This window comes from Nesoenas mayeri, assembly GCF_963082525.1.
Source record: "Nesoenas mayeri genome assembly, chromosome: 4".
NCBI lineage: Eukaryota > Metazoa > Chordata > Aves > Columbiformes > Columbidae > Nesoenas > Nesoenas mayeri.
Genome location: NC_137540.1, coordinates 23,815,315 through 23,840,080, shown reverse-complemented (window position 1 = coordinate 23,840,080; position 24,766 = coordinate 23,815,315). Strand labels below are relative to the sequence as shown.

The 24,766-nt window shown below is 42.2% G+C and overlaps 1 protein-coding gene across 6 annotated transcripts; it reads right to left on the bottom strand.

Moving 5' to 3' along the window:
- Positions 1-4,585: 4,585 nt before the first annotated feature.
- Positions 4,586-24,375, bottom strand: ABCG2 (ATP binding cassette subfamily G member 2 (JR blood group)). 6 transcript variants are annotated; one of them, XM_080343645.1, is made up of 16 exons: positions 23,917-24,375; positions 19,491-19,703; positions 17,740-17,799; positions 17,174-17,288; positions 16,899-17,051; positions 16,326-16,483; positions 15,458-15,609; positions 14,610-14,714; positions 12,909-13,156; positions 11,144-11,226; positions 9,673-9,762; positions 8,907-9,031; positions 7,829-7,983; positions 6,780-6,869; positions 6,032-6,129; positions 4,586-5,571 (listed from the first exon to the last, which is right to left on the bottom strand). In XM_080343645.1, the coding sequence occupies exons 2-16, from the start codon at positions 19,694-19,696 to the stop codon at positions 5,421-5,423; spliced, it is 1,989 nt and encodes a 662-aa protein (XP_080199771.1). In that variant the 5' UTR covers positions 19,697-19,703; positions 23,917-24,375; the 3' UTR covers positions 4,586-5,420. The 6 variants fall into 6 exon arrangements, 5 of the variants coding, with proteins under 5 accessions (XP_080199771.1, XP_080199770.1, XP_080199774.1 ...); XM_080343644.1 differs by having other exon boundaries at positions 4,587-5,571; positions 12,909-13,159; XR_013922078.1 differs by lacking the exon at positions 7,829-7,983 and having other exon boundaries at positions 5,439-5,571; positions 12,909-13,159.
- Positions 24,376-24,766: the final 391 nt, after the last annotated feature.

Here is a 24,766-nt window from a genome sequence, read left to right as displayed (position 1 = left end):
AAATTGTGCTCTGAATAACTAATAACATGCATGCTGGCAAATGTCAGTAGCACGAAGCATTTCAGTGTGAATCCTGATGACCTTTTCTGTGTTTAAATAGCTTGTATGAAATATATTGCGATTGAGTTTAAATGCTTATGTAAAATCTGAGCAAAAGAGTAGGTTAGGATTTAGTGCTCACATAATATTTCTTGGGGATAAATTTTTCTCCTGGCAATGAACTTACTCAGATTTGATCCTGTTGATGGTTTGATTGCTAAAACAACATTATAAATATTGTGCCAAGAAAGACTTGTAGAAAATACTGCTTAGACTCACGTTCTTTTCCTTTCCAGAAATACATGGAATCTCTTTATTAAAAAATCATATGTATTATTTACAAAATATAATTATGTAAATCAAACAGGTAAGAATAGAGATTGGCTAAATCCTAAAAACAGAGCAGAGACAAAGCTGGGTAGGGTCACATCTCGCAGAACAAAGTGACACTGGGACTCCGATCCCAAATTGCAAGCAGATGAAGACACTTTGGGAAAACAAAAAAAAAAGCAACAAGCAACTTAGATGTATCTATCCCAGTTCTAAACAATGTGCTGTTAAAGCCTAAACCAAATCCTTTCCACATAATTATGCAACAGTAATAGGACAAAACATCAGTGTACATAAATTATCCACATGTCAATATATGGAAATATATTCAATATAGATTCATATATTGATGACATTACTTACAAACTAGTATTCAGAGGTTTTATCACAGTAAGCTTGATACCTGACATGTCTGTGCACATCTGCATGGAATTACTCTGTTCATTTTAATGTAGAATATGTCCTCTAGGGGACATAAACAGCAAAGGAAATTATTTATCTCTACTGCGTATCCAGCAAAACATTCCCAGAGAGCCCCTGTGCATCCTGCCTTGCAGCTAAAATATCTAAGAAGAAACAAAATCATTTTGAAAATAATCTGGAGTAGTAAATGAAATGAAATAAAAGCAAAGTAAAAATTGGCTTGCCTGTCTATTTAGCATAGATACTTCCAGCTTCTGTGCTGATTATTAGCCAAATTCCTTCAGAATTAAATATTTATTCAGTCACTATGTACGGCTGGAACAGCCATGTCGAGAAACCTGGTTTTCATTTTGCTCATCTCTTCTAACTTTGTACCAGCTGGCAGAAGCCTCTGACTTACATTTATACCACAAGTGATATTTCTGCTTTACAAGTTATGTCACTGAGCATCAGAGTGCCTAATCTGAGCCAAGAAGTGCCACTGAGATGGAATGTGCATATCCCAAGTTCTGGGCTTGAACAGGAGCAACATAGCATGCTGAGGGTTAATATGTGTATTCAACCCTAGGAAATGGTATCATCATGTGCCGTTTGCTGACGTGTCCACAGACAGTCAATACAGCTGATGTCAAACAAATCTTTTGTTTGAACACTTCAGAACGTTGGCCACGTCAGTGCATCCCAAAATTGTGTTAAGGCTGGGTCTCATAATGCCACTGCAAAACAGAACCAAAATTATTGTATCTATATATTCATTTTGTTAGTTAGAATGTCTATCCATTTTGATATATTGTAAAATGAAAATCTGTTAAGAACTTCTAAAAGGCTCGACTACTACAAGACTGTGATTTCATTCGTATTTGGCTCTATATTTTAGTTACATACATAGAAATACATGAAACTTGTAGTTCAGCCATAACAGTGTAAATGTAGAAAATCTATCTTTTAGTATAGTTTTAAGGTGACAATTTCCTGATAATATAAGAAGACATTTTTATTTTCAGAAACTGAAGTTACTTTACCAAATTATAAAGTAACAGCTAAGTATTTTGTGATGCAAGAGTGAGGCAGACTGATTTTTAAAACTTAAGAGGGTCATAACCTGTTTTCTGAAAACTGAGTACATTCAAATAGCTAAATGCAGAAATATTAATAGTCGAGTAAGCACTTTATTTCATCAGCTTTTCAGGGCTCTTTGTAACGTGGAGGATGTGTTTTGTGTGTGCTATTCTGTTTGTCAGTGTGTTCTTAAAGCCACATGAAATTCACATCTATGTCAACACCTTTCTGTACAAGATCCCCTTCTAGCTAAGCTGGAAATTGAAAATTTAACCAAGTGAGTGCTATTGTATCTGGGAATCTGTAATTTTATCTGTTGGATGCTTCTGCAAAGTTGTGACAAAGCTGAATGAAAAAAGGGCATGAAACATAAGGTTTTGAAAAACACCTACTTGCTATCTGTTAGAATATCAGGTGTTTTCTGAACAGCATCAAATGCCTCTGCACAATTCCGTAGCAGATGCTGGGGAAAGCAAGAGTGGCTTCTGCAGAAAACCTGTGTCTAACTACAGAAAACAGACCCGTGTGTACCAACACCTGGCCACTGCAGTGGCTGGAGCTTCTTCTGTGTCACAGCTGGGGACAGTCACTGCTGGCTATAGCATAAACGTTTGAGGGTGGGAGTTAAAAACCTCACTCCGAGCAAGTACCTCACTGCAAGGACAAGACGATCAAACTCAACTTTGCAGTCATATTTGGGACGCTGTTCTACAGCTCTCCGCTTCCTCTCGGGCAGTTCAACTGTGAATAACAGTGCTTGAATAAAATGTTACTCCACAGGGCCCGCGTCACTTGTTTCAAAAGTCACAGTGAAATATTTCAGGGTGCAGCCACAGATTACCACTGTCCAAAGCCCCATTGTGTGAGTCTCGGTGAAAGGCTTTGCAAATGGGGGCTGGAGAGAAATGTAGGGTTTTTTCCTATTCTCCTTCACCCTCCTTCCTCTGCCTCATGTGGCTGCCCTGAGTGGACTACTGGAAAATACAGCACCACTGCTTCAAAGCCAAGTAAGGAGAGCGTGCACTCGTTCTGCTTTTCCAGTTCTGTCACTCTGCTGTGAATGATTTCTGAACGGGACACAAAACTACAGCCATCCTTGAAGGAGTGGTGTCAGTATAAGGTAAGTTTCTTGAAAGTCTAGTGGAGGAAAAAGATTTAAAGTACTGAAGTGCAGGGAGAAAAAGGCAGAAAGAACTCACCTGCTTTGAGTGGGCAGCAGCTGCTTGTCCTGACGGCACTACAGCCCCTGGTGCCTTTAGCAGGAGCTGAGCTCGCTGGAGTTTGCTCAGGGAGAAAACTTGCAGGCAAATGGGCAGAGGGACACCAGATTTGGCTGGGGAGTAACTTACTTGAACACACTGTAACTTATACAGGTTGCTTATAAATTTGGAGATAGAAAAGTGTAACAATACTTTGTATTATGCTTAACTTCACGTTTTCTATTAGCATGAGAGCCGGGCCAGTTAAAATCAGTTAATGTGAAAACTGACCAAGGCAAGCACTAAGAATTTGCCAGACCCAACTGCTAAGACCCATATCAACCATGGTGGATACTGCAGAAGGAACGAGATTAACAGTAACAGCCCAAGAAAGAGCTGCAAAGTTGTCCTTAATGCATTTTTATGCATAACTGCAGGTAAAACCCTTTGCATTGCAACTGTTCTGTTTTCACATAATTTTAATTTGATGTCACATGACAACTGACCATCAGCCAGCAGTGTCCATAGGTGGCCAAAAAGGCCAACAGCATCCTGACATACATCAAGAATAGTGTGGCCAGCAGGACTAGATTGTGCCACTGTACTTGGTGCTGGTGAGACCCCACCTTTAATATTGTGTTCAGTTTTGAACACCTCACTACACAAAAGGCATTGAGGTGCTGGAGAGAGCTCAGAGAAGGGCAAAGAAGCTGTTGAGAGGTCTGGAGCACAAGTCTGATGAGGAGCAGCTGAGGGAACTGAGGCTATTTAGCCTGGAGAAAAGGAGGCTGAGGAGGAGACCTTATCACTGTCTGCAACTACCTGACAGGAGGTTGTAGCATGGAGGGTGTTGGTCTAAAGTTGGTAAATTGTGATGGGATGAGAGGAAATGGCCTCAAGTTGCGCTGGGGCGGTGGGGGTGTTGTTTGGATATTGGGAAAAATTTCTTCCCTGAAAGGGTTGTTGGGCATCAGGCTGCCCAGGGAAGTGGTGGAGTCACCACCCCTGGAGGTGTTTAAAAGATGCAGAAAAGAGGTTCTTAGGGACATGGTTGATGCCAGAGTTCCGTTATGTCTGGACTCGATGGTCTTGAGGGTCTCTTCCAACCGGAATGATTCTGTGATTCTACGAAAAGGTGTGGGAGAGGGACCCGCCAGCCCTGCACACGCCTCAGCCGAGCGCAGGGGAGAGGGACCCGCCAGCCCTGCACATACCTCAGCCGAGCGCAGGGGAGAGGGACCCGCCAGCCCTGCACACGCCTCAGCCGAGCGCAGGGGCTCTGCCCGCTGGGGCAGCCCGGGGCCCCCGGCCCAGCTGCTCGTGGCGCCCAAGCTTCAGGCAAAGGGAAACCGCGTCAGCTGCAAGGGGGGTCAGCGGCCCAAGGTGTTTGGTGCTGCACGTCTCCCCAGTGAGCTCCAGGGGAGAGGAGGCTGGAGAGAAGTCCCTAGGCCGTGGTCAAAATTAGGCAACAGGTCTTTAAAACAGAGCATAGTTTTATTGCGTGAAATAGTAGTGGGGCAGAGATCTGCTTTGCAAAGTACTGCTGCAGGTGGGAATTGTAACAAGCAAATGCACTGAGCTCCCAAGAAAAGCGTTGCTGCAACCTGCCAATGCTGAAAAATGTGGTGCCACCTTGATTAGATTTACGTTTGAAATTGGTCACTATAAATGGGAGTAAGAACTCATGGTAGCAGCAATAACAGGGCAGTGAAGATTATGAGAAGTTGCGCAGAGAATTCAGTGATGATGCAAACTGGCAGAATAAGAAATCACACAGACACCTTTATTTAAAAAATAGCGTTTCTACCACTCGTGCTTGGTAAGAAAAAATGTGATGGCATTGATCAAGTACGCTCCAGAGCAGCAATCATTCCCAAATAGAAAAGGGCATGAGATGTGAACTGGGGTGGAGAGGATGTTTTTGTCACTGTCTCGTGTTGACTGTCACTACATTAGCAGTCGAGATAATGTTGGTGTCCTGATCAGCATCACTTTGGACTGAATCACTTGCCCATGAATGTAGGTGCTAATTAAAGTAGAGAACTAACAGGCGTTTTTTTCAGGTTAAGCCATTAAACATTAGTTTCATTGCTTAACAAAACCATAGCTAGAACATTCAGAAAGATTGAATAGTCTCTTGAAGAAATGAATCGTATACTTTTTATGGCAAAGATAATTGAGGCATGCTAGCCATTTCAGCAAAGTACATTAACACTAAGTATTTAATACACAAGGATGGCATTCACATTGTTGGCCTGTGTAATCATGAGCAAAAGTACAAAGGAAGGTCTCTTGAAAAATAATCAAGTCAGTTGCACAGTCAGTTTCTCAAACTGCAGAACAACAGGAATGGCATTTTTAATTCTGTTTTTAGGAGAACTTCTTCATGAAGTGCAGTTTCAGGTATGTAATGGTGAGGAATATCACTGTCATGCAGGCGAGAGCCAGGTGGTTCTGCCACAGGCCCCAGCTACTCGCATCAATGCCTTGAGTTTCCAGATACTCGTCTCCTGTACACAACCTACAGATACAGACAAACACATTTATAGCCTTAGCCAGTTTTAAATGTCTAGGAAGATCGCCAGAAGTCGTAGCATGATTTCATGTCTACTGGCAAACACCAGCTGCATGTTACTATTTTGTTTTCTGTTCCTAAAGTTGTTATTCTTGTAGCTACAATCTGTAGGAAGCTGAAACTGATTTTTGTGAGGCTGTGTGATGGTAGCATGTGAGTGTTCCAGTAAATGCAGCCTCAAGAAAAGTGAGCGGCAGAATGCTAGGTATTCTACTGTTACAAATACTAAGTATGACCATAAGCAGAATGTTCTCTGCAAAGAGAATGCAAAAACTCAGTCAAAACTTCATTTTCCGTATAAAAAAGCAGATTGTCCTGGTCATCAATGACTATCTCACAAACAAATACTCAAGGACTTTGTAAGTTACTGGTGGTGGGATTCATTTCAATGTACCAAAATACTTACAGCTGGCTTGTCTGCCGGTAGTTCTTGTTGCTGATTAAATTTGTGTTATTATTGCTGGCGCATAAGTTCAGACCAGTCAATTCATTGATTTGTAAAGCCTTTTCAAACAAAAGAAACAATGTCAACAGAAATTAGTAGGTGAAGGAATGGTGCAGTAACAAGATCAGATATAATTCAATTCAAATTTATGCTAAAAACTTGATGGTATCACTATTTATTACATTGACCAAATCCCCATTTTTTTAATAGAGCAGCACACTGCTTTTTGTTTTAAGACAGGAAAGTTCTCGGTCCCCACCTGGTCATGCACTCGTGTCACCAGGCTTTAACACCTCCCCTAGGCTTGATTGTTTCTGCACAGGCACATTAAAGCCCAAATTAGGAGAAACGTTTTAGCTTGACAAGTTTATGTTTGATTGATGGCAAAGAGAAGAGTTGGTTTTTAGGGATAAGATTGTTCTTTACTCTGTATAATTTTCATCCAGCTTTATTGCAGTGGATATGGTTGGTTAGTTTCTCTCTCATATGAGGTGCTGTAGAATTACAGAAACTTGCTCTTCTAAACAGCAGTGGTTGCTGGTTGTTGAGAAGCCTTTTTTGTTTCAAGATGCTGCACCGCATTCTGAGGTTGCTGTATTTAGTTACCTTCCCTTTTGCTCATGAACCTGTAAAGTTTGGTGTTTCAGTAAAGATATTTCTTTCTAGCAAAAATTTTCCAAGTCTGTACGCAGGAAAACACAGAACTTACTGCCATTCCGTATCGAGGGATGCTGAAATATTTGAGCCAAGCGAGCCAGGACACGATGCTTGTGAGATTGACCAGCAACCCAGAGAAAATCTAGAGGCAAGTAATAAAATGTAAAAAAACTCCAAACAACACAACAAAAAAACAACAGCAACAACAAAAAAAACAAATAACAACAACAACAAAAATTACATGCTGTTACTGCAGGTTCTCCTCTAGCTCTTGAGTCTGCTTCTCCAGATTAAAAACAAGTGGGAAGGCAAATCTAGAGGAAGAAACTCTTCCAGTGGAAGCACAGGGGAGCGCGAAGGAATAATTTGTTACCCAGCTTTGGGCCATAAGCCTATATGGTCCTTCTCCCAAAATGAGTATGGGGGAATGCTTCCGCCTGTGCCTTAAACCTATCTATGGGTCCCATATGGGTTGACATGAACTCTCTGCTGCTGGATGTGTCTGCTTGCTTTTGCTTGTGTGCCATGAGCCTGAGACAACCTGTTTTTTGGCTGTTGGTTCAGCATCACCTCGTTGTTTATGGTGCCTGCTGTCTGTGTGTAATTATTTGTGTGTTGGCTAGTTCTGACATGCCCAATGGGTGGCTCTGCAGCTGAAGAGGACACCTACAGTGGTGGCCTCAGAGAGCAGGAGGCTGTGGGTCACGTCCTCAGCTCACCAAATTTGACTTTAGCAAAGCTAAAGGAGAGTGAACAAAATGTAGCTCTAGGCCATTTCTCTGCTTTCCAGGCAATATGCTGGCTGGCAGGATGTCCTGGTTTTGGACAGAATTAGAGAGAAGAGGGCAGAGGAACTGCTCTTCCCCCTGCTCACACCCACACCCCTGGCCACCAGGTTCTTGTTAGCTAAAAGAACAAATCAGACTATTTGACTCCACAGTATCAGCATATTCAAATCAGACAAATCAGGGTGTTCGACACACTCAACTCCATGGTCTTATTTTGCGGAATTCAGCTGAACTCTACACTGCTAGGATTTTGAGATTTCAGTGTTGCTAGGATTTCAGGGTTCAGCTCAGAAAACTGAATAATGCTACTCACAGTCATAAAAACAAATGTAATAGTTATGAGCAGGTTTGCCACGGCGAACACGTTCTGTCCTGCTCCGATGGCCAGTGCCATGGAAGTGGCTGTATAGGACATGAGCATGAGCGTGAACATCATTATAAAGAAGGCTTCTACTGTTGGTTTCAAACCTTAAGGATCAGGAGGAAAAAAAAAAAAAAAAAAGAAGGTTTTCAGTACATACAGCATTCCACTGGTTTCCAGTAGAGAGCTCTCCTGACGGGCCTGGTGGCCTCTGGGTGGCTGTAGATTTGGTGGCAATGTTGGCCTCACCCCAGTGTCACAGTCTGGGCACCTCTTGCTGATCACAGAATCATTTTGGTTAGAAGAGACCCTCAAGATTATCGAGTCCAACCATAATCTAACTCTAGCACTAAACCATGTCCCTAAGAGCATCATCTATATGTCTTTTATACACCTCCAGGGATGTGGCCTTGTTTCCCATTCCTTAGGGAAAAAGCCTCAGGCCAACACAAATCATGATTATTTTTAAATTTTGTTTGCACTTTCAAGCTTTTGGGACATACAAAAGGATGTTATGATCTGAAACCTCACCCTAGGAAAACGGTCTGCTTGGGACCTGTTTTGAGGATGATGTTTGAAGGTGTTCTAGTGTTGTAAAAGTTGGTGCGAGCAATTTTTGAAGTCTGCTCACTATCCTGAGGGCATTTCACCAAAAGGAAGAAGATGATATGAAATCACATGGTACTAAGTTTTTAAAACTTTTCCTTTGATAGATGTCCTTGTAAGGATGGAAAAGTAGCTTGTAAAAGTTAAGATAACCATAAATTAGAAGGAATAAATCAAATCATGTGAGAGTAATGGGAGGGATAGTGGAGACGAGACATGGCACAGATTCTGACATGAATGCTTAAATCTGTGAAAATGTGTCTTTTCTGTCAAAGGCACGGTGTGCTAAAAGCAAGTGTGGCAGCCAGTGCCATGCTGATGGAGTGCTTTGGCGTATCTAAGTATACATGCGTATATAAAAAATGCGAGTGCCTTGTTGATGTATTGATGGGGTTGTAATGGCACTGCAGGAGACAATACTTACCTAACATGAAGTAAACAACACAGGTGAAGATGATAGTCGGTATAGTCCTCATGGGTATTAAATCAGCCAATAGCTTTGAGATGAAATATGCAGATGTTCTGTAGTACCCACTGATATATTCATGTCTGGAACACAAAGATATATACAGCATATTACAAATTTAATCACTAGAAAACAGTAAGATTCTTTTCACTTGCAGACAAATTAATTCTTGCTCAAACTGGAAAAAAAAAAAGAGTTACTTTAGGGTTAGGCTGTAATGCAAATGTCTAGTAAGCCATACACCACAGTGACGGTGGCATTTTCTTGTGCAAATGAATATGGGTACTCAGGCACCTAATTTTTAGCAAATGTCTGTGTAGTGTCATCAAAGCAGAGAAGGTAAATAATTTGCCTTTTCTGTACAATGTAATCTGCATAGCTCTAAAGAATCCAGTTACTTAGGCAGGCAGTATTTACTGTCCTCGCCAGGAAATCACAAACTTATTAATCCATACCGTAATTGTGTAATCAGGGTTGTTTTCCTACATATGTTAATAATTTTAAACTCAGAGCTGCTTGCAATCCTAAGTACCATTTGGGGGATTTGCAGACAACTCTCTACAGGCTGAGTGCATTTGCAATGAGCAACAGCACTGACAGTGAAATAATTTGAAAACTCTGCACTAGGCATACTTAAATGTCTTTTAGCTACAGCAGGAAGGTGAGCAAACAAACAAACCGCCTAACAGCAGGCCCTGTTAACCTTTTTGTATATTTTACTTACATAAATATCTTTTTTTCCACGATAAAGAGTTCAATAGCTGAGATGCTGCTGAAACACTGGTTGGTGGTCAGAAAGAACATAGCACCCACTCTACAAAAAGCAAAACAGCAAGCAGTTATTATTTTAAAAGTGATGTAAATATAGCGTTTCCAATACTGCATCCGTCAGTAGTGCCTGCAGCTCAGTAGTACGTGACCTCCCATCCCAAATTCCATGGGAAGAGGCTTGGCTACAAGTCTGAGTCCATAACAAGCCTGAAGTAGATGTGGTACAGGCAGTATTTGTTACTCGCATGTGAGGATTGTATGTTCTCTGATGCAGTTAAAGGGTAGAAAATGATCTGGTTTTCCTTTATTTTTATATAGTTTCCTAACGCTTCAAAAATTCTGAGTCTATAAGGTGTTAGTCTGATGCAATCTTTGAAGAACTGAATAAGCAATGTGATAAGTTGTTGCCACCTTGCTGCTAAAATTTAAAGCTTTGCTTTCACACTTTCATATGTAATATAAAACTGGTCCATTTCTAAGTAAATCCTATGAACTGTTTCAAGACTAAAAATCCAGAGCTTTCTTGGTTGCAGACCCGTTTGTCAGGCCACATACATAAAGCTGTCAAAATGATACAGAGACCAGAATTGTGTTAAAATCTAGCTTTAAATGCACCTTCTGGCTTGCTGCTGGTAAACTCGAGTGTGTATAGAGAAGCATGTGCAAGATCAAAGCTTTCGTTACCCAGGTTGATGTAGCCAGGTCTGTACATTTTAATTTTTAATCTTTTTATCTTGGGGAAGTCTTTGCAGAAAATAAGTTGAAATGCTGTCATGCTGCATGAAGCCTTTTTAATATGATGCTTATGGTTCAGTGTTTTCAGCAACCTGATGGGCACTGAAAAAAAGTCATCCTACAGAAGTAGTGTTACTCACTTTGGTTGGACTGACTGCTGATCCAGGTGACAGTATGGCTGGGCAGAACTGCGTCCCCTCTCAGTTCTGCGGGGACCTTCCTAGAGGCAGAAGAACCTCCAAGTCACTAGTGTTGGCTTGTTTACTAGTATGAAGGGGGAAGCATTTGCTTTACAGAGGTAGATGTATTTCATAATATATATATATTTCATAATATATATATTTCTCAGGCTAGACAGGAGGAAGAAATTTTTTATGCTGAGGGTGGTGAAACACTGGCCCAGGTTGCCCAGAGAGGCGGTGGATGCCCCATCCCAGGAGACATCCCAGGCCAGGCTGGATGGGGCTCTGAACAACCTGATCTAGTTGAAGATGTCCCTGCTCATGGCAGGGGGTTGGACTAGATGAGCTTTGAAGGTCCTTTCCAACCCAAACTATACTATGAATCTATTCTATCATTCATAAAGAGCTTTCCGGTTCTTTCTCAGCATCCAATCTGTTCATTATCCTACTGCAATAAGGAGGGAGCTTTATCAAATTTTGGGGTATCCTGTACCTAAACTGACTCACCTGTTCTGTAGTCCAGTGGAGTTCTCTTCAAGTCCAAAGAAAATGGCTCCTACAACCAGTCCCAGTACAGCTGTAACACACACCTAAATGGAAAAAAAAAAAAAAAAGTGTGTTTTTTTGAAATAGGTAGTGGGTAGGTATAGATTGACAGGAATCCAGCAGCCGATAACTGAAAACAATCTTTCTTGACTGCATCTTATTTTCATGCTCCACGATGTGTAATTGTTGGGTTCTATCACGCATTTGATTCACGGGATTTTTTCCAGCATGAGCAAGGTACTATGATTGTGCTACGGGTGTACTGATAGTTTCAGTCAGTAACACGATTTACATAGCAAAGATACCAGCTGCCTCAAGGATATCATTTAAAAGACTGAAATGTGCACTTTTAAAATGCTAAATACAAAGGATAAAAATCTCAGCAACTGATGGTATCAAGCATTTCTGTCATTTTTAAGCCCGAGTGATGCATAAACCATAATACTGTAAACCCCTCGATCTATGGTGCCCCATTGCTAAGATCCTGCCGAAAGGAGCAAATGTCAGGGATAATTCAGCTCCTAAGCCAATTGCAGTGGGAAGCAAGGATCATATCAAGACCAATTTGGAGCAGATTAACAAAAAAAGGCTTAATGAATCGTGTGCCCCAAGAATGCTGGTAAAATCCACTCCTAATGAGGGTGGGGAGATGGAAGAGATTTTGAGAAATAAGTCAGGACCTTAGGGTATTATGAGATCCTTGGGAGTCTAATTCTTGTCACAAGGTCAAGCTTTTACAAAGCAATTATTAAGGATCTCCATCGTATCAGCATACAGACGCACACACATACTCAAAGCCTTTTCACCCCAGGGATTCTGGACTCGTTTCCCCTCCACACAGGCTGCTTCATTCACTCATTAGACAAACCACGATGAAGATAATTTATACCCCTTGCTTGGGACTAATTTTTTATTTTGGCTCCTCTAGAATTGCTGTGAATGGCAGTGGGAGTTTTGCTGGTGCTGGGATTGCAGAGTTTGGCTCATGAATTAGGGGATTCCTGAGGATTAGTTGTACCGCAGAGGTCAGCCAGGCATTCGTTATTTTTGAGGGCAATGTGCAGCTTTGAAGAAATCAACACTTTTGGTTTTGATTCTTCTGAAAAAGCAGCACTAACAGGGCCAGTCACGTAGAACACGCTCATCTTCGGCAGCAGGTGTTAGAACCTATTGTGGTTTTCACTGTGTCTTCTCCAGAAGACATCACCACCATGGCAAACAGTCAAATGACCAAATGATACACACAGTGCAGGACCGTGAAAATACTTTTACACTTGAGCCAACTGCCAGCACTTCATTGTGTGCTGAAGTTTAATTAAGTCAGCAAGTGTAGTCTGTTAACTTTCCCTGGAGGAAGGAAGAACATTTGAAGCCCAATCCCACAGTGCCAAACCTGGATCCTTAGAGTCAAGTCTGAAGAATGTTCTTGAGCAAATGTAGGAAACTGCTTGGGAGATAATCTGCTCCTGGCCTGGAGCTTCCCATCTTGCCTCCCAAGGCCTCAGTAGTCCAAAATTAATTACTGAACAGTCCCTCATGCTGCTCGTTTGGGAGTGTTCAAGGCATCTTCTAGAGAATCCAGTTTCCAGACCTTGAATGCTCTTTTTTCAGATGGTAAAAGTTCAGTCACAATATCAAATGGTGCAACCATCCCAACAACTTATCTAATACAGAAGTGGAATAAATTCAACATATATCACAAAAGCATAGATACAAATAGCGTTACCTGAGCTATAGAAGCTTGAGGGTTTCCTATCAGATTTTTAAATGTGCGCTTGGACACCCACTTCAGCTGATGAAGGAAGGAATTGGCATATGTGATTTGTTGGAAAATTGGTTTTGTTTGCTTTTTATTTCCCAAAGAAATATTCTCTAGTACTGCTTTTGTTTCTTGGTAGTAGGCAGAGCTGGAGTATTTTTCTGCTAGCCTCTCAGCCAAGGTTTTAGCACATGCGCTGTGTTCTTCATTGTTGTCTGCTGAAAAGATTGAAAAGCAATGTGAGCATTTATGTAAAGGACAGGAAGATTGCTTAGGAGTTAAGCTGGAAGAGTTATGTTGGGGTGGGAGAGTTACTAACAAAACAGAAGAATTAATATGGGTATTGAGTTCCAGTGCTTCACCGCAGCCAGTTGGTATAAATAAGACCAAACCTCCATGTTTGTCTGTGCAACCTGTCCCACAGGCAGTCTGCTTCACAGCAGACTAACTACGTAAAATCTTGCCTGCCGATCAAGTTCCAAACGGGCATCAATCTGACTTTCCATCAAAAAATTATTTTTTCACGCCCAGGTTTCTGTACGTGATCTATTTCGCGGATCCGATGTGACAACCCTAGACATCCAGGAAATTTAGGTCCAGGTAATTCTGCAAGTGTCTACTTCAGTCAAACTTTGGAGTTTGTCATAAAGAAATTTCAGCTGGATATGCATTTTTCTCAGCTGTAGTCCTGTGTGTGCTTTTCCAATGACAAATACAGTGTGTGTCGCCTGCTCTAATATTAGTCAGACCCTTAATGTAGATTACTTCTTTTGTAAAAATATAGTGAAACTGTGTGTTTGGGCACATAGCATATTCATTATTTAATTTCCCTATTCATTCATGGCAAAAGTGAGTAGCAATAGACAGGATGAAAACGCCTGCTCCTGAATGTAGGAGAGATTTGATGTGTTAGTTTGTGGTTAATTTCTGCCTTACCACAACTTCAGGAAAGCATCAGGAGAACACTAGTCTGCTATCTCCACCCCCTCTTCCCACCCTACTTGGAGGAAGGAAAATAATAATTTCCTAATAGATAAAGCATTCCATTATGGAAAAAAATACAAGTAACAACTGATCAAATTCTGTCCCCAACTGGAATAATTGGCCTGATTTATCCTCTCTGCTTCTGCAGGACTTCAGTTGATTTGCCTCAAAGATGAAAGAAGCACTTTCTCTGTGTTGAGAGGTAACAAAACAGGTTCATGCACTCCCAGACATCATAACTTCAATGCAGGAAAATATTATTTCACCTTTGATATCTCATAATTTGAGTGCAACACTAAAATATTCAGGCCAGTTTATGAAGAAATGGATAGCAAGGATAAATTACTAAATACCTATTTATGAGAGGCAAACTAATCTTGCAGAGATAGGAATATTTTATATAATAGGGCTGTATATGAATTAGGTACTTATTTCAGGTTACGCTAATTATTTTCCACATATAAACAAAAAGGATTTAGGAATGGTGTGGGGTTTTTTTCTTTTACCTTTTAAAAATAACATGGATCAGCAGCACGTAAGGCTCTCATGAATAAAAATAACCGTATGAGTGTTCAGCATGGTTATTGGTTGTTTGACACCTGTCAGTGATCTTTCTGTGTTGTGCTGGACACCCTCTAGCAAAATCCACGCTGTGATAATTTTCCTCAGCTCCGTGTTTCATACCTGTGTCTGTTTCATCAGCCTTGCTCATTGCCACTGCGGTGGAGTCCCCATTAATGATGTCCAGGAAGAAGTCGGCAGGGTTGTTGTAGGGCTCACACTCGTAGCCTGCAGGGACAGCAGGACAAGGCCTGAGCGGTGGCGATGTGACCAGCGGGAGGCTGTGCACAGCCATCGCGCCTGCTGAGCAGCCTGTGCCACAGGCCTTACAATCATTTTGTTTGGAAAAGTCCCTCAAGATGGAGTACAACCATCAGCCTAACTCTGGCACTAAACCATGTCCCTAAGAACCTCATCTACGCATCTTCTAAACGCCTCCAGCAATGGTGACTCCACCGCTTCCCTGGGCAGCCTGTTCCAATGCCCAACAACCCTTTCCAGGAAGAAACTTTTCCCTAATATCCAATCCGAACCTTTTCTGGCGCAACTTGAGGCCATTTCCTCTCATCCTATCACTTGTGACGTGGGAGAAGAGACCAACCCCCTCCATACTACAACCTCCTTTTAGGTGATTGTAGACAGTGATAAGGTCTTCCCTCAGCCTCCTCTTCTTCAGGCTAAACAGCCCCAGTTCCCTCAGCTGCTCCTCATGACACTTGTGCTCCAGATCTTTCACCAGCTCCATTGCCCTTCTCTGAACTCGCTCCAGCACCTCAATGTCTTTCTTGTAGTGAGGAATCCAAAAACAGGTCACAAGATGAATCACAAAGAGAAATGCTTAGCCTGTTAAAAACCTGGACATGCTATTAGACACTATGTCCCGTTCTGATCAAGCACTATTGGCATTTTTCTTCAGGTTGGTGCAAGCTGAGGGTGCTGCCGCAGTTGTCCCAGCCACAAGTGCTGCTCACCGATGGACTGGAAGTACTGGATGGCGTGCTGGGCAGGGCCATGGTACAGCACCCTCCCTGCTGCCAGCAGCGTCAGGTTGTCAAACAGGCGGAATATGGAGTACCGAGGCTGGTGGATGGAGAAGATGATGGTTTTCCCTTGTTTTGCCATCCTGGATGTAAAGAACGACAGAGATGTTAGCTTTTCAATTCATCTCGGCATTTAGGTGAGAGAATTTGCAAGTTCAGGTAAGACTTCGTTAAGTTTGATTCATTTGGAGGGGGAAGAAAAAAAAAAAAAAGGAAAATAAAATATTTAGAAAATATTTAGGTCATCTTTATAGTGCCAGTATAAGAAGAGAAAGTTGCCTTTCACTGAGAATCTTGTTGGAGGGGAAGGTCCTGGAAAGATATTGATGCAAACAGAAAGCTCTGGAGAGAGGCATTTGAGTCCTCTTTGCTTGTAGTAAAAGGAAAAATGATATGAACCTTGCAAGCAGAGCATACGTTGTGCTTGTTTTTCCAAAGTTAGACTTGAGATTTTGTGAGGAAATAGTTAGCAGTGTTCTAGCTACAGTCTGCGTTAAAACCCATCACCTTACCAGATTGTACAACAGGCATTTTTAGCACTTTTCTGGCCCAGGCAGACATGAACATCAAAATCCGTAATTATTGCTGACAATTTGCAGTCCCATACACTTCACATGAGGCACTTTGTGTACTCCTGTGAGTAGCTGCTTTGGAGCGAGAGAATTTGTACAGGCTTTTTCCTACCCCCTTTGCAGCTGTGGTTCTCCGTTAAACAGGTAGACATTGAATTTCCCCATTTGCTCATTCTAACTGTAATTAGCAGAGCGGAGCGGTGAAAGCAGGGAGGTGTTTCCGTCACCTTTTCAGAAGCAGCAGGACCGCGTTTGCGGTACTGGCATCCAGTCCCGTAGTCGGCTCATCCAAAAACAAGATGGCAGGATCTGTGATGAGCTCCATCCCAATGTTGGTCCTTTTCCGCTCTCCACCGGACACCCCGCGAGTGAACTGTGTGCCAATCTGCCGCAAAAAGGGAAAATTGTCTCGTTTGGCCTGATAATAAACACATAAGTGAACAGCATCCTACCACCATGGCAGTGTTTGGGAAGAGTTGTAAGAAAGTTTGACCCTACTCTCAGGTACAGATGTAGATGTTACCTCACATATAGGACATTTCCTGATGTTAGTATTATTATACTTGAGATGTTCTCTTTTTCTCCAGCCACAGACTACCCTTCCCTGTAAGAGGGTATGGCAATATCAGTGCAGAGCCTGTACAGATCACCATACAGAAATTTTATTAATTGTAGCATTACTGAAATAGTCAATTTAATTTTACTTTTTTTCTTTAATTTGCCATGCTGAGCCATTTGGTTAATTAAATAAATCACCCAATATTTGTTAACGATTTAAGCACCATCTTTACACATCTTACCTTGGAATCTGCCACTTTGCTCAAACCCAGTTCCTTGATGACCTGATTCACTCGTTCGTTTTTTTCCTGTTCCTTCACTGACTTTGGCAAACGGAGCGCTGCTGAGAACTTCAAATTTTCTCTTACAGTCAGGGTTCCCATCACCACATCATCCTTTATTTAAAAACAAAAGAAAAAAACCCCAAACTTGGTGGTCTCTTAGCAATGTCTATTTTTGACTCTGACAACTGCATCTAACTGTGTTTGATGTTGAGAGAGTGATAAAAATTATGTACCTGTACTACGTAACCAGAGGTGCATTTAAAGTTGACAGGCTGAGGAGCTCCGTTGATCAAAATGTCACCAGAAAGCCCAGAGGGATCCTTCCTTGCGGCCAAAATGTCAAGTAGACTAGGAGAAAAGTGGGTGACTTGGTCAGATGAGTGTGCAGGAGGTAAGCTCTCTGAACAACAGTGAACAGCTCTATACAAGCATTCCCTGGTAAACATTTGCTATTTAGATAAACCTCCAGCAACTTTCAAGGGCCGAGTTTCTTTTGTCCTTGTTTGCTAAGGAAATGAGATCTGCACAGTTTCACAGTGCATCTGTGTCCACTCATTCAATAAGATGAGCTTAACCTAGAATGATAGGTAAAGTGTGGACTAAAAATGAATTTCATTTCTGTCACATAAGCTGATAGTCTTTTTTTTCATATTTGAGTTTTTCTGAGAAATTAGTGAGATTTGTACAGACCTAAATGAAAACAAAATCTTTCCCTGAAAATACTCTCTATCACTGCTAATATATGCAGGTTCCTTTTCTCCTTGGTGTAATTTCTGTGTAGAACAATGAGGGCACTTACGAAGATTTACCACTGCCAGTGGGTCCCAAAATTGCATTCAGTCCCGGTCTCATGATGCCACTGTAAGACAAAACACATAGGTTTTACACAATAGATGGGGTGGGTTTTTTTCTCTCATCCTGTTTCATCTGGTAGGGTAGTATAAATTATTAATATCTGTAGAACTACCTTCTGCATCCCAATAATTTTGGAATTAATGAAGCTGCCCGATCACAAGCAATATTTATGATCAAACTCCACTTTCATTTTTATTCCTAATTCAAGAAGAATTAGTCTTCATATAACACAGACAACACAGAAACCTGAGTAAAATGTAACAAAACTTGTATGCATGCTTCCCCCCTGGATCTCTAGAAGGGAAGCACACACTTTAACCACGTTCAGTCTAAAATTATGATTCTTGCAGTAACTCTCTGTAGACAAAACATACGCGGGCTTTGTCTGTTCTTACAGAAACTACAGCTGATAGTTTCTCTGTACCCAATTTTAAGCCAGGCAAAACTCAAAAACCAGATAGAAATGGTTGTTAAGTATTTGGGGAAAAGACCCTCTAGAAATGATACAGTATGTGGAAATGCTGCTGGCTTGTTTTTTTTTTCTTTTTGCTGGAACACGTGAAGGTGCCGCTGCTAATTCTCCTGACTAGATCCTAAAATTTGCTCTCAACAAGCTTTGGCGTACGCAAAAATCACACTGCACGTACAAACGCCTGTCTCTGTGTTATGATACCAGGTTTGTAGTGAATTGCACTTCTGGTACTGGCTGTTATCAGCAACCCAGTTGTCAGTGACCTGAGTACCTGGCTGTGGGTGTGGCCTAGGGCAGCTGTTCTTAGGAAGGCTTGGCTTTGCTCTGTCTGATGCATATTTGTTCTACCTTCCGTTTCTTTTTGTGCATAGATTAAGCAGCATACACATTATGCATACATTAGGTTACGCTATGTATGATTTTAACAAAAAAAACCCAATGTGTAAGCAAACAAATGCAGATGTTCCATTTCCTAAAAGGGGAAGGCATGTTTTATGTTAAACATTGGTCTTGTTCAATAAGCCACAAGGCTGGCCTTCCTCTCACGTTGTTGCAAATGACCATTGAGTTACCATAACCTACAGAGAGTAGGAAAGGTTTTAAAAGCTCATGTTTAGGATTTACGGAAGTTGCATATGGCAAAGAGCAGGACAGACAGAGGTACACAAAAGGGCAAATATTTATGATAGAAACTGAAGTTAGGGAGCTGAAAGTCACAGGTGGCTTGGAACGGCATGTTCTGCAAGTACCTGCCACTCAGCCTAACTAATGAACTGTGAACAGGTAAACTTGATGTATAGATTATTGAACAGAGGCCACAACGATGCGATTCCTTTACTGCAGTAGAGCTCAATGTTGGGAAAAAAAAAAAAAAAAAAAAGTTAACCTAGCCCTGGATTATACTACTATCTTAAACATTTAAAGTTAAACCCCCAGAATTAACCTTCCCAAAGGCGATGGTAGGGAATGAGACACCAGCACAAAGGACAGGCTGTTGGTATCTCAGTTAAACACCAGAGACGTGCCAGGTCGTGCAGAACAGCCAGAGCTGGCTGGCATGTCCCTGTGCCAATGGTGGCCAGGAGGACGTCCCTCCCTGGGCTGGGGAAAATCCTGAACAAATTCTGTATATCACACTTGGCGGCTCAGTGACAGGAGTGGATTTAGCTGTCCAGGCAGAAATAAACCATACACACACCCTAAAGCGATGTTCAAATACGTACTTGACATCTCTCAAAACTTCTTTATCTGCTGTTTTTTGACAACACAGGAACCCAGTCTTCATCTTCACGTGGTAGCAGATGTTGTGGAAGGTTAGTACGCTTCCTCCCCTGCCAGCTAAGTCTGGAGAGGACTGCTGCCTGCTGGGGATGCCATTTGTATTCCAGTCCGACATCTGAATGCTGAGGTGTGGCTGGCCTGCTGCCATTTTTCCTCTAAAAAATGGAAAAACAGGACAGGGAGGTGTAGAGTTGATTAGGTAAGTTTGTTTGGTTCCATGTTTGCCACTGGACCTGCTGTGGGGCTCCTACATCCAGCCTTCCTGTGCAATAATAACAAAACATAAAAATTGTTGGTTTATTTTTATAAATCCAAATAATTTTTGCCAAGGGTATAGGAACATGGAAATGGGCACTGCTGCCAAGTAATTCTCTTCCTTGGATTTGCTTTCCATGTCAAAACTAGACAGTAGTTGTGGAATAAGTGAAGTTCTCTCACCTCTTATTGTCAGTCAGCCTCCTGCCCATACGCTGCGCTCCTGCACCCTGGGGACATCCGTGCAGACCTTTTTCCCCTATATGCTTTCTAAGAGGCATAGCATAGCTGAAGCAGGAGGCTGGATATGGCCTCTCTTGATGGATTGTGTTGACTCATCGAAGTCTAATTACTTTAATTGTGACTGGGGGAAATGCTACTACAGTAACACAACAGCTAATGGGAGCTGCAAGAGGAGATGAGCCGCTGAGAGCTCTCAGGTGCTCAGTCCCATACCTGAGTGTCTTTCCCCTGCTTGCAGTGAGGAAGAAGGCAAATTATGGGATTGTTTCAGGCACACTGCATAAATTGGAGAGCAATCATAAAATGAGCCTTGCAATAAAAAGAAAAAAAAAAAGCAAAAAAAAAAGCCATTTAATCTAATGCAGTCATATGGTCGCATAAAAAAACCAAGCCCTTACTTGTCAGTTTGCCAAGTTTGCTTGACAGGCAGTTGAACTCTCCTTTACGAGTATCAGTGGAACCGCTGAAAGTCCCGCTTTCAGCAACAACCCTGTCTGCATGGAAAGGCCAGTTCATCTGGCTCCCAGCAGTGTTATCCCAAATCTAGCCCAAGCTTGCCTGCTCTGACAAAACAGCAGTCTTTGGCCCTGGCAAAAATATAAGGGCTTAATGTTTTAGTAATCAGTAATCTTGGCCCAATTTTGCTGCAACATGAAAATAAACTGTTTTCCAAATACAATTATAATAGGACTAACTTGAATTCAAGCTGAAATGGATTTTGAGTAAGTTGAACATAATTTAAATGTGCAACATTTGAAGTCTGGAGGCCCTTTTTTTTGGTAAACTGCCTCCACTCTTCTCAATTTGTACCAGAGAAGGCTTCTTGACCTGCAGGAGAGCAGCTAGTTTTTTAAGGCTATTTATAGAGTACATTCTGGGCTAGTTTTGCTGGACATCCATCATGACTTTTCCCTTCAAGTCTCACCATATGACCAGAGGCTTGCGAGCACCCAGAGCAAGGTACCCAACACTCAGCCACAGAGCCAGCGCCGCAGAGAAACATTACGAAATCCTGTGGAATCGCCAGCAGCAAGGCGTGAGGGCAAGATTCTGCAGAACACAGTGTGTCTCTGACCTGATAGATCACTGCATCTACAGAGTATCTAGATCAGTATCAGATTCTTTTTGCAGCTTAATGTTTCAGTATTATTGATGGAATTTTATGAGCATACTAAACAGAGTTTGTGCAAATGGGGGAGAGCGAGGTGGAGTCTGACCTCAGACATTATCAACAGAATAGTTAAATTCTTGGGGTTTTTTTTGTTTGGTTGGTTGTTTTGTTTTGTTTTCTGAAGACCAGCATAAAAATCCACCTCATCACTTGCACTACAATTTCAGAAATGTTATTTAGAAAACAAATCAGGAATTAAACAAATTCAGTCTTCCAGGCTGAACTTGACTGGCAGAGAATAAGCGCAGGATTAGAAACCATTTTCATAAATACAGGATCATGGTACTTTCACAGGGTCGTTCTTGAGACCAGATGGTACATTGGAGTTTAATTTACCAGTCACGTTATCTTTGCAAAGAACATTGCAGAAGGGAGGTCCCATCACCCAGCTTCTCCCTCCCCAGATGGGGCAGCCAGGGCTTTGCCTGGGCAACTCGTGGAAACCTCTGAGAGTAGAGATTTGGATCTCTTCTAACAGGGGAAATAACGCCTGTGTGCTAGAGTTAGGCTTTGGGTTTGCTTTTCTTTTCTGAAGGCCTTTTTTTCACTGTAGGGTAAGTACTTGCAGTGGGACAGACAGTTGGCCATTTCACAAACTCACCTTTCTGTTTCTGTTATAGCCATAAACTGCACTCCCAAGAATACAGCTCCTTTACAGCTGATGTAATTGTCAGCTGTTTGCAATTGCTCCTTGGGAATTCTTTTTTTAAATATTATGTTAGGCTTTGTTTAGAAAATCATTTGTTTTGTTTAATGTGACATATGGCCATGAAACATTTTCAGTCAGAATGTGTGCTGCAGGACAACGAAACAACCATGACAAACAATAAGTAAATCAATTCCTAAGCAAACAAAAAGTCTTTAAGTTTCCTAGAATTCAGTTACAATGTCTTGCAAAAATTTACTTTAGATTGGAAATGAGAGGGAGATTCAATATGTACTGCCCGCCGTATTCAGAAATATCCATTAATATGATGAAGTGTTTCATATCCTCATCATATCAGCTCTGGGTATAATACATTATTTTAGTATCAGCTGAATATGAAATCAAAGAACTCTTTGGGAATTCTACAAATTTCATTTCTTTCTCCTGAATCTTTCTAAAATATTGTTATTGCCACTGATCTCAGCATCAATTTCAGTTCAACCCTAATAGAAAACCCTTTTCTTCAGAGATATTTATTCTCAGAAAATTTTGTCAGAAGGCAGAGTACTTGATCTTGAGATTCAACCTTTTTTTAATGGCAAAATGTAACAACTTGACTAAAAACTATCATGAAATCTCCTTGCCCACTGTTCCAATGCACAGAAAATGAAACTCTCGGAACGGTCACTTTCCTGTGGACACTTCTGAGACTGGTAAAGTGCAAACTCTCATTTTCCCGAGATACATAGAGGCACAAAACAAAACAAAAACGTAAAACTACAACAGAGTCCACTATGACATTCCATTGACTTAAACCTGCTAAAACCACAGCAACATCAGGTCTTTCAAACAATTTCACTAAACCTATTTGTATGCCTTAAGAGGTATTGTCTTTATAAAAAGCAGAGTCACACTAATTCCTGCCAGTGTACCTGCAAAGCTTTTGGCACCGGAGGGACTTGCAGGTGAAACAGAAAAAAGGGACCATAGGAGCGGTAGCAAAATTTTGAATGGCAAAATTCAGAAGCCCATTTTGGTTAATCTTCTTTTAAATGCAGACAGTGATTCACTGTACTTTATTGCTATAGAAAATGAACGTTGAAATTACTTAGGCAAGAAGATTTTTAGAGACATAAGCAAATTTCAGCCAAGTTTTGTAAAGGAATCTGGCTCAAACCCTTTAAAAAAATAGCCTGATGTTTGGTTTTTTTTTTTCCCTGAATACTAAAACCAACCAGAGAAACCAAAATTAAGTGAGCTATTATTTCTCTTACTTCTAACAAGTACAAACTTGAGTCTTGCAACCTGCTAGCTGAAACAGCACAGTACATACTACAGATGTGCATTTTAGATTTCGGATACATACCAATTTGCAGAGGCTGTAAGTGTAACTTTTTTTCTCTTTAATCTCATGTGTTTCCAGAGGTGCACGCCGGCAAGGGAACAGCTGCGGGCATGCAAAGAGGGCAGCACAGCCTCACACCACCAGCGCGGGACCAGGCAGCCCTTGTGCTCAGGAACACGCGTAGGAAATTAAAACCATTTGAGTAAATAAGGATAATGCGATTCAGGCGATCTGTAAGTTAATTGCCAGCCGATTTAGTGGGGATTTGTAACCTGCCTTCCGTGAAAAGAGCCCTGTGTGTTAGTTGGGGCTTGAGAAAGCAGTGCTCGTTGCGTGCAGGTGTTTGCACGCCTATTATCTACAGTGCATCAACATGCAGGGGTGAACCCTCAGTACAGTAGTTCCTGCAACATATTCTAACTTTTCACTTTTTACTGTTTTTCCTTTAAGCCTTGATGCTTTTATCCCCCATTTAGAAAACATATTTACATGAATTTCCTGCCAAATTTCTCATTAAAGTCCCTTGAAAAGTTGGGAAAAGGTAGGCAAGTGTTTCACTGCTTTTTCCTTCATAGTTGTAGGAAAAACAGCTGCAGAATCTAATTCCTGAGCAAAGGCAGAGTAAGCAATTTGCGGCGGAGGAAGCAAGCCACTAAACAGAATTAAATCTCTCCCGACAAATGGGCTGAAGCGCCGCTCCCAACTCACCAGCAGCAGGTCCGGCTCAGTGCTGCAGGGTGCTGAGGAGGCGGCGGAGGCAGCAGAAAGACAGCAGGAGCCGGGGAGGAGAAGAGCAGAGCCTGGTGCGTGGAGACACTGCCCTGACGACTCCTCAGCGTGTGGGACCGGGCAGCGACACCCGTGCCATCGCGGCTGCCGCGACACAGCAGCAGCTGTGTCCCCGTCACCCCGGGGAGTCTCCACCCTCCCCCTGGCGCTGGGGAAGCCAGAGAGCGTTATGGGGAGGGCAGGGCCAGGACGAGCCACGACTTTCACTTTTTTTTTTTCTTCCCTTTCGCAGAGCAAGTTGTAGGTGAGCTGCAGCACAGCCCCTCCTCGGGAGCCGGCCCAAGCCACCCGCATGGGGAGCGCTGACGTTTGGGTACAGTCCAGCATCTCCACCGCCAGAGGCCCACGGCGATGGCAGAGCCTGGCAGTGCCGGCAGCATGTGGTGGATGCCAGCAGGGTGCAGTGGATGCTGGTGTGGCGTGGCGGACTAGCCTGTGAAGTCTTCTCCTTGCAGACAGGCGCTACCTGGGTAATGTTTTCCTTCAGGTGAAGGCACCTGCAGTAATGCAAAAGCTGTGCTGGCGCCCATCAGAGCAGGGTTTTCACAGGAGAACATGCAGGGAGGTAATTGGTGCTGTGGAGAGAAAAGTTGAGGCACCTTTGTTATATGAAGCAGGGCCATCAGTGTCTGACACACACCATCAGTCCTGCACAGCATCCCCAGGAGCACTTGGCCGTGCCAGCCACAGCTTCCCAGCAGCTGCACGAACATCTGGCGTGGGGCTGGTGGTGGACACCACTCCTCCCATCTGCCCCTTGACACAGCTT

Coding starts and splice junctions, on each gene's coding strand:
- ABCG2 (XM_080343644.1), bottom strand. CDS start 19,696: ATGGCAGCAGGCCAGCCACACCTCAGCATTCAGATGTCGGACTGGAAT. Junction 17,052..17,173: donor CCTCTGGTTACGTAGTACAG/GTACATAATTTT, acceptor TTTTAAATAAAG/GATGATGTGGTGATGGGAAC. Junction 7,984..8,906: donor TGTTGTTTACTTCATGTTAG/GTAAGTATTGTC, acceptor CTGATCCTTAAG/GTTTGAAACCAACAGTAGAA.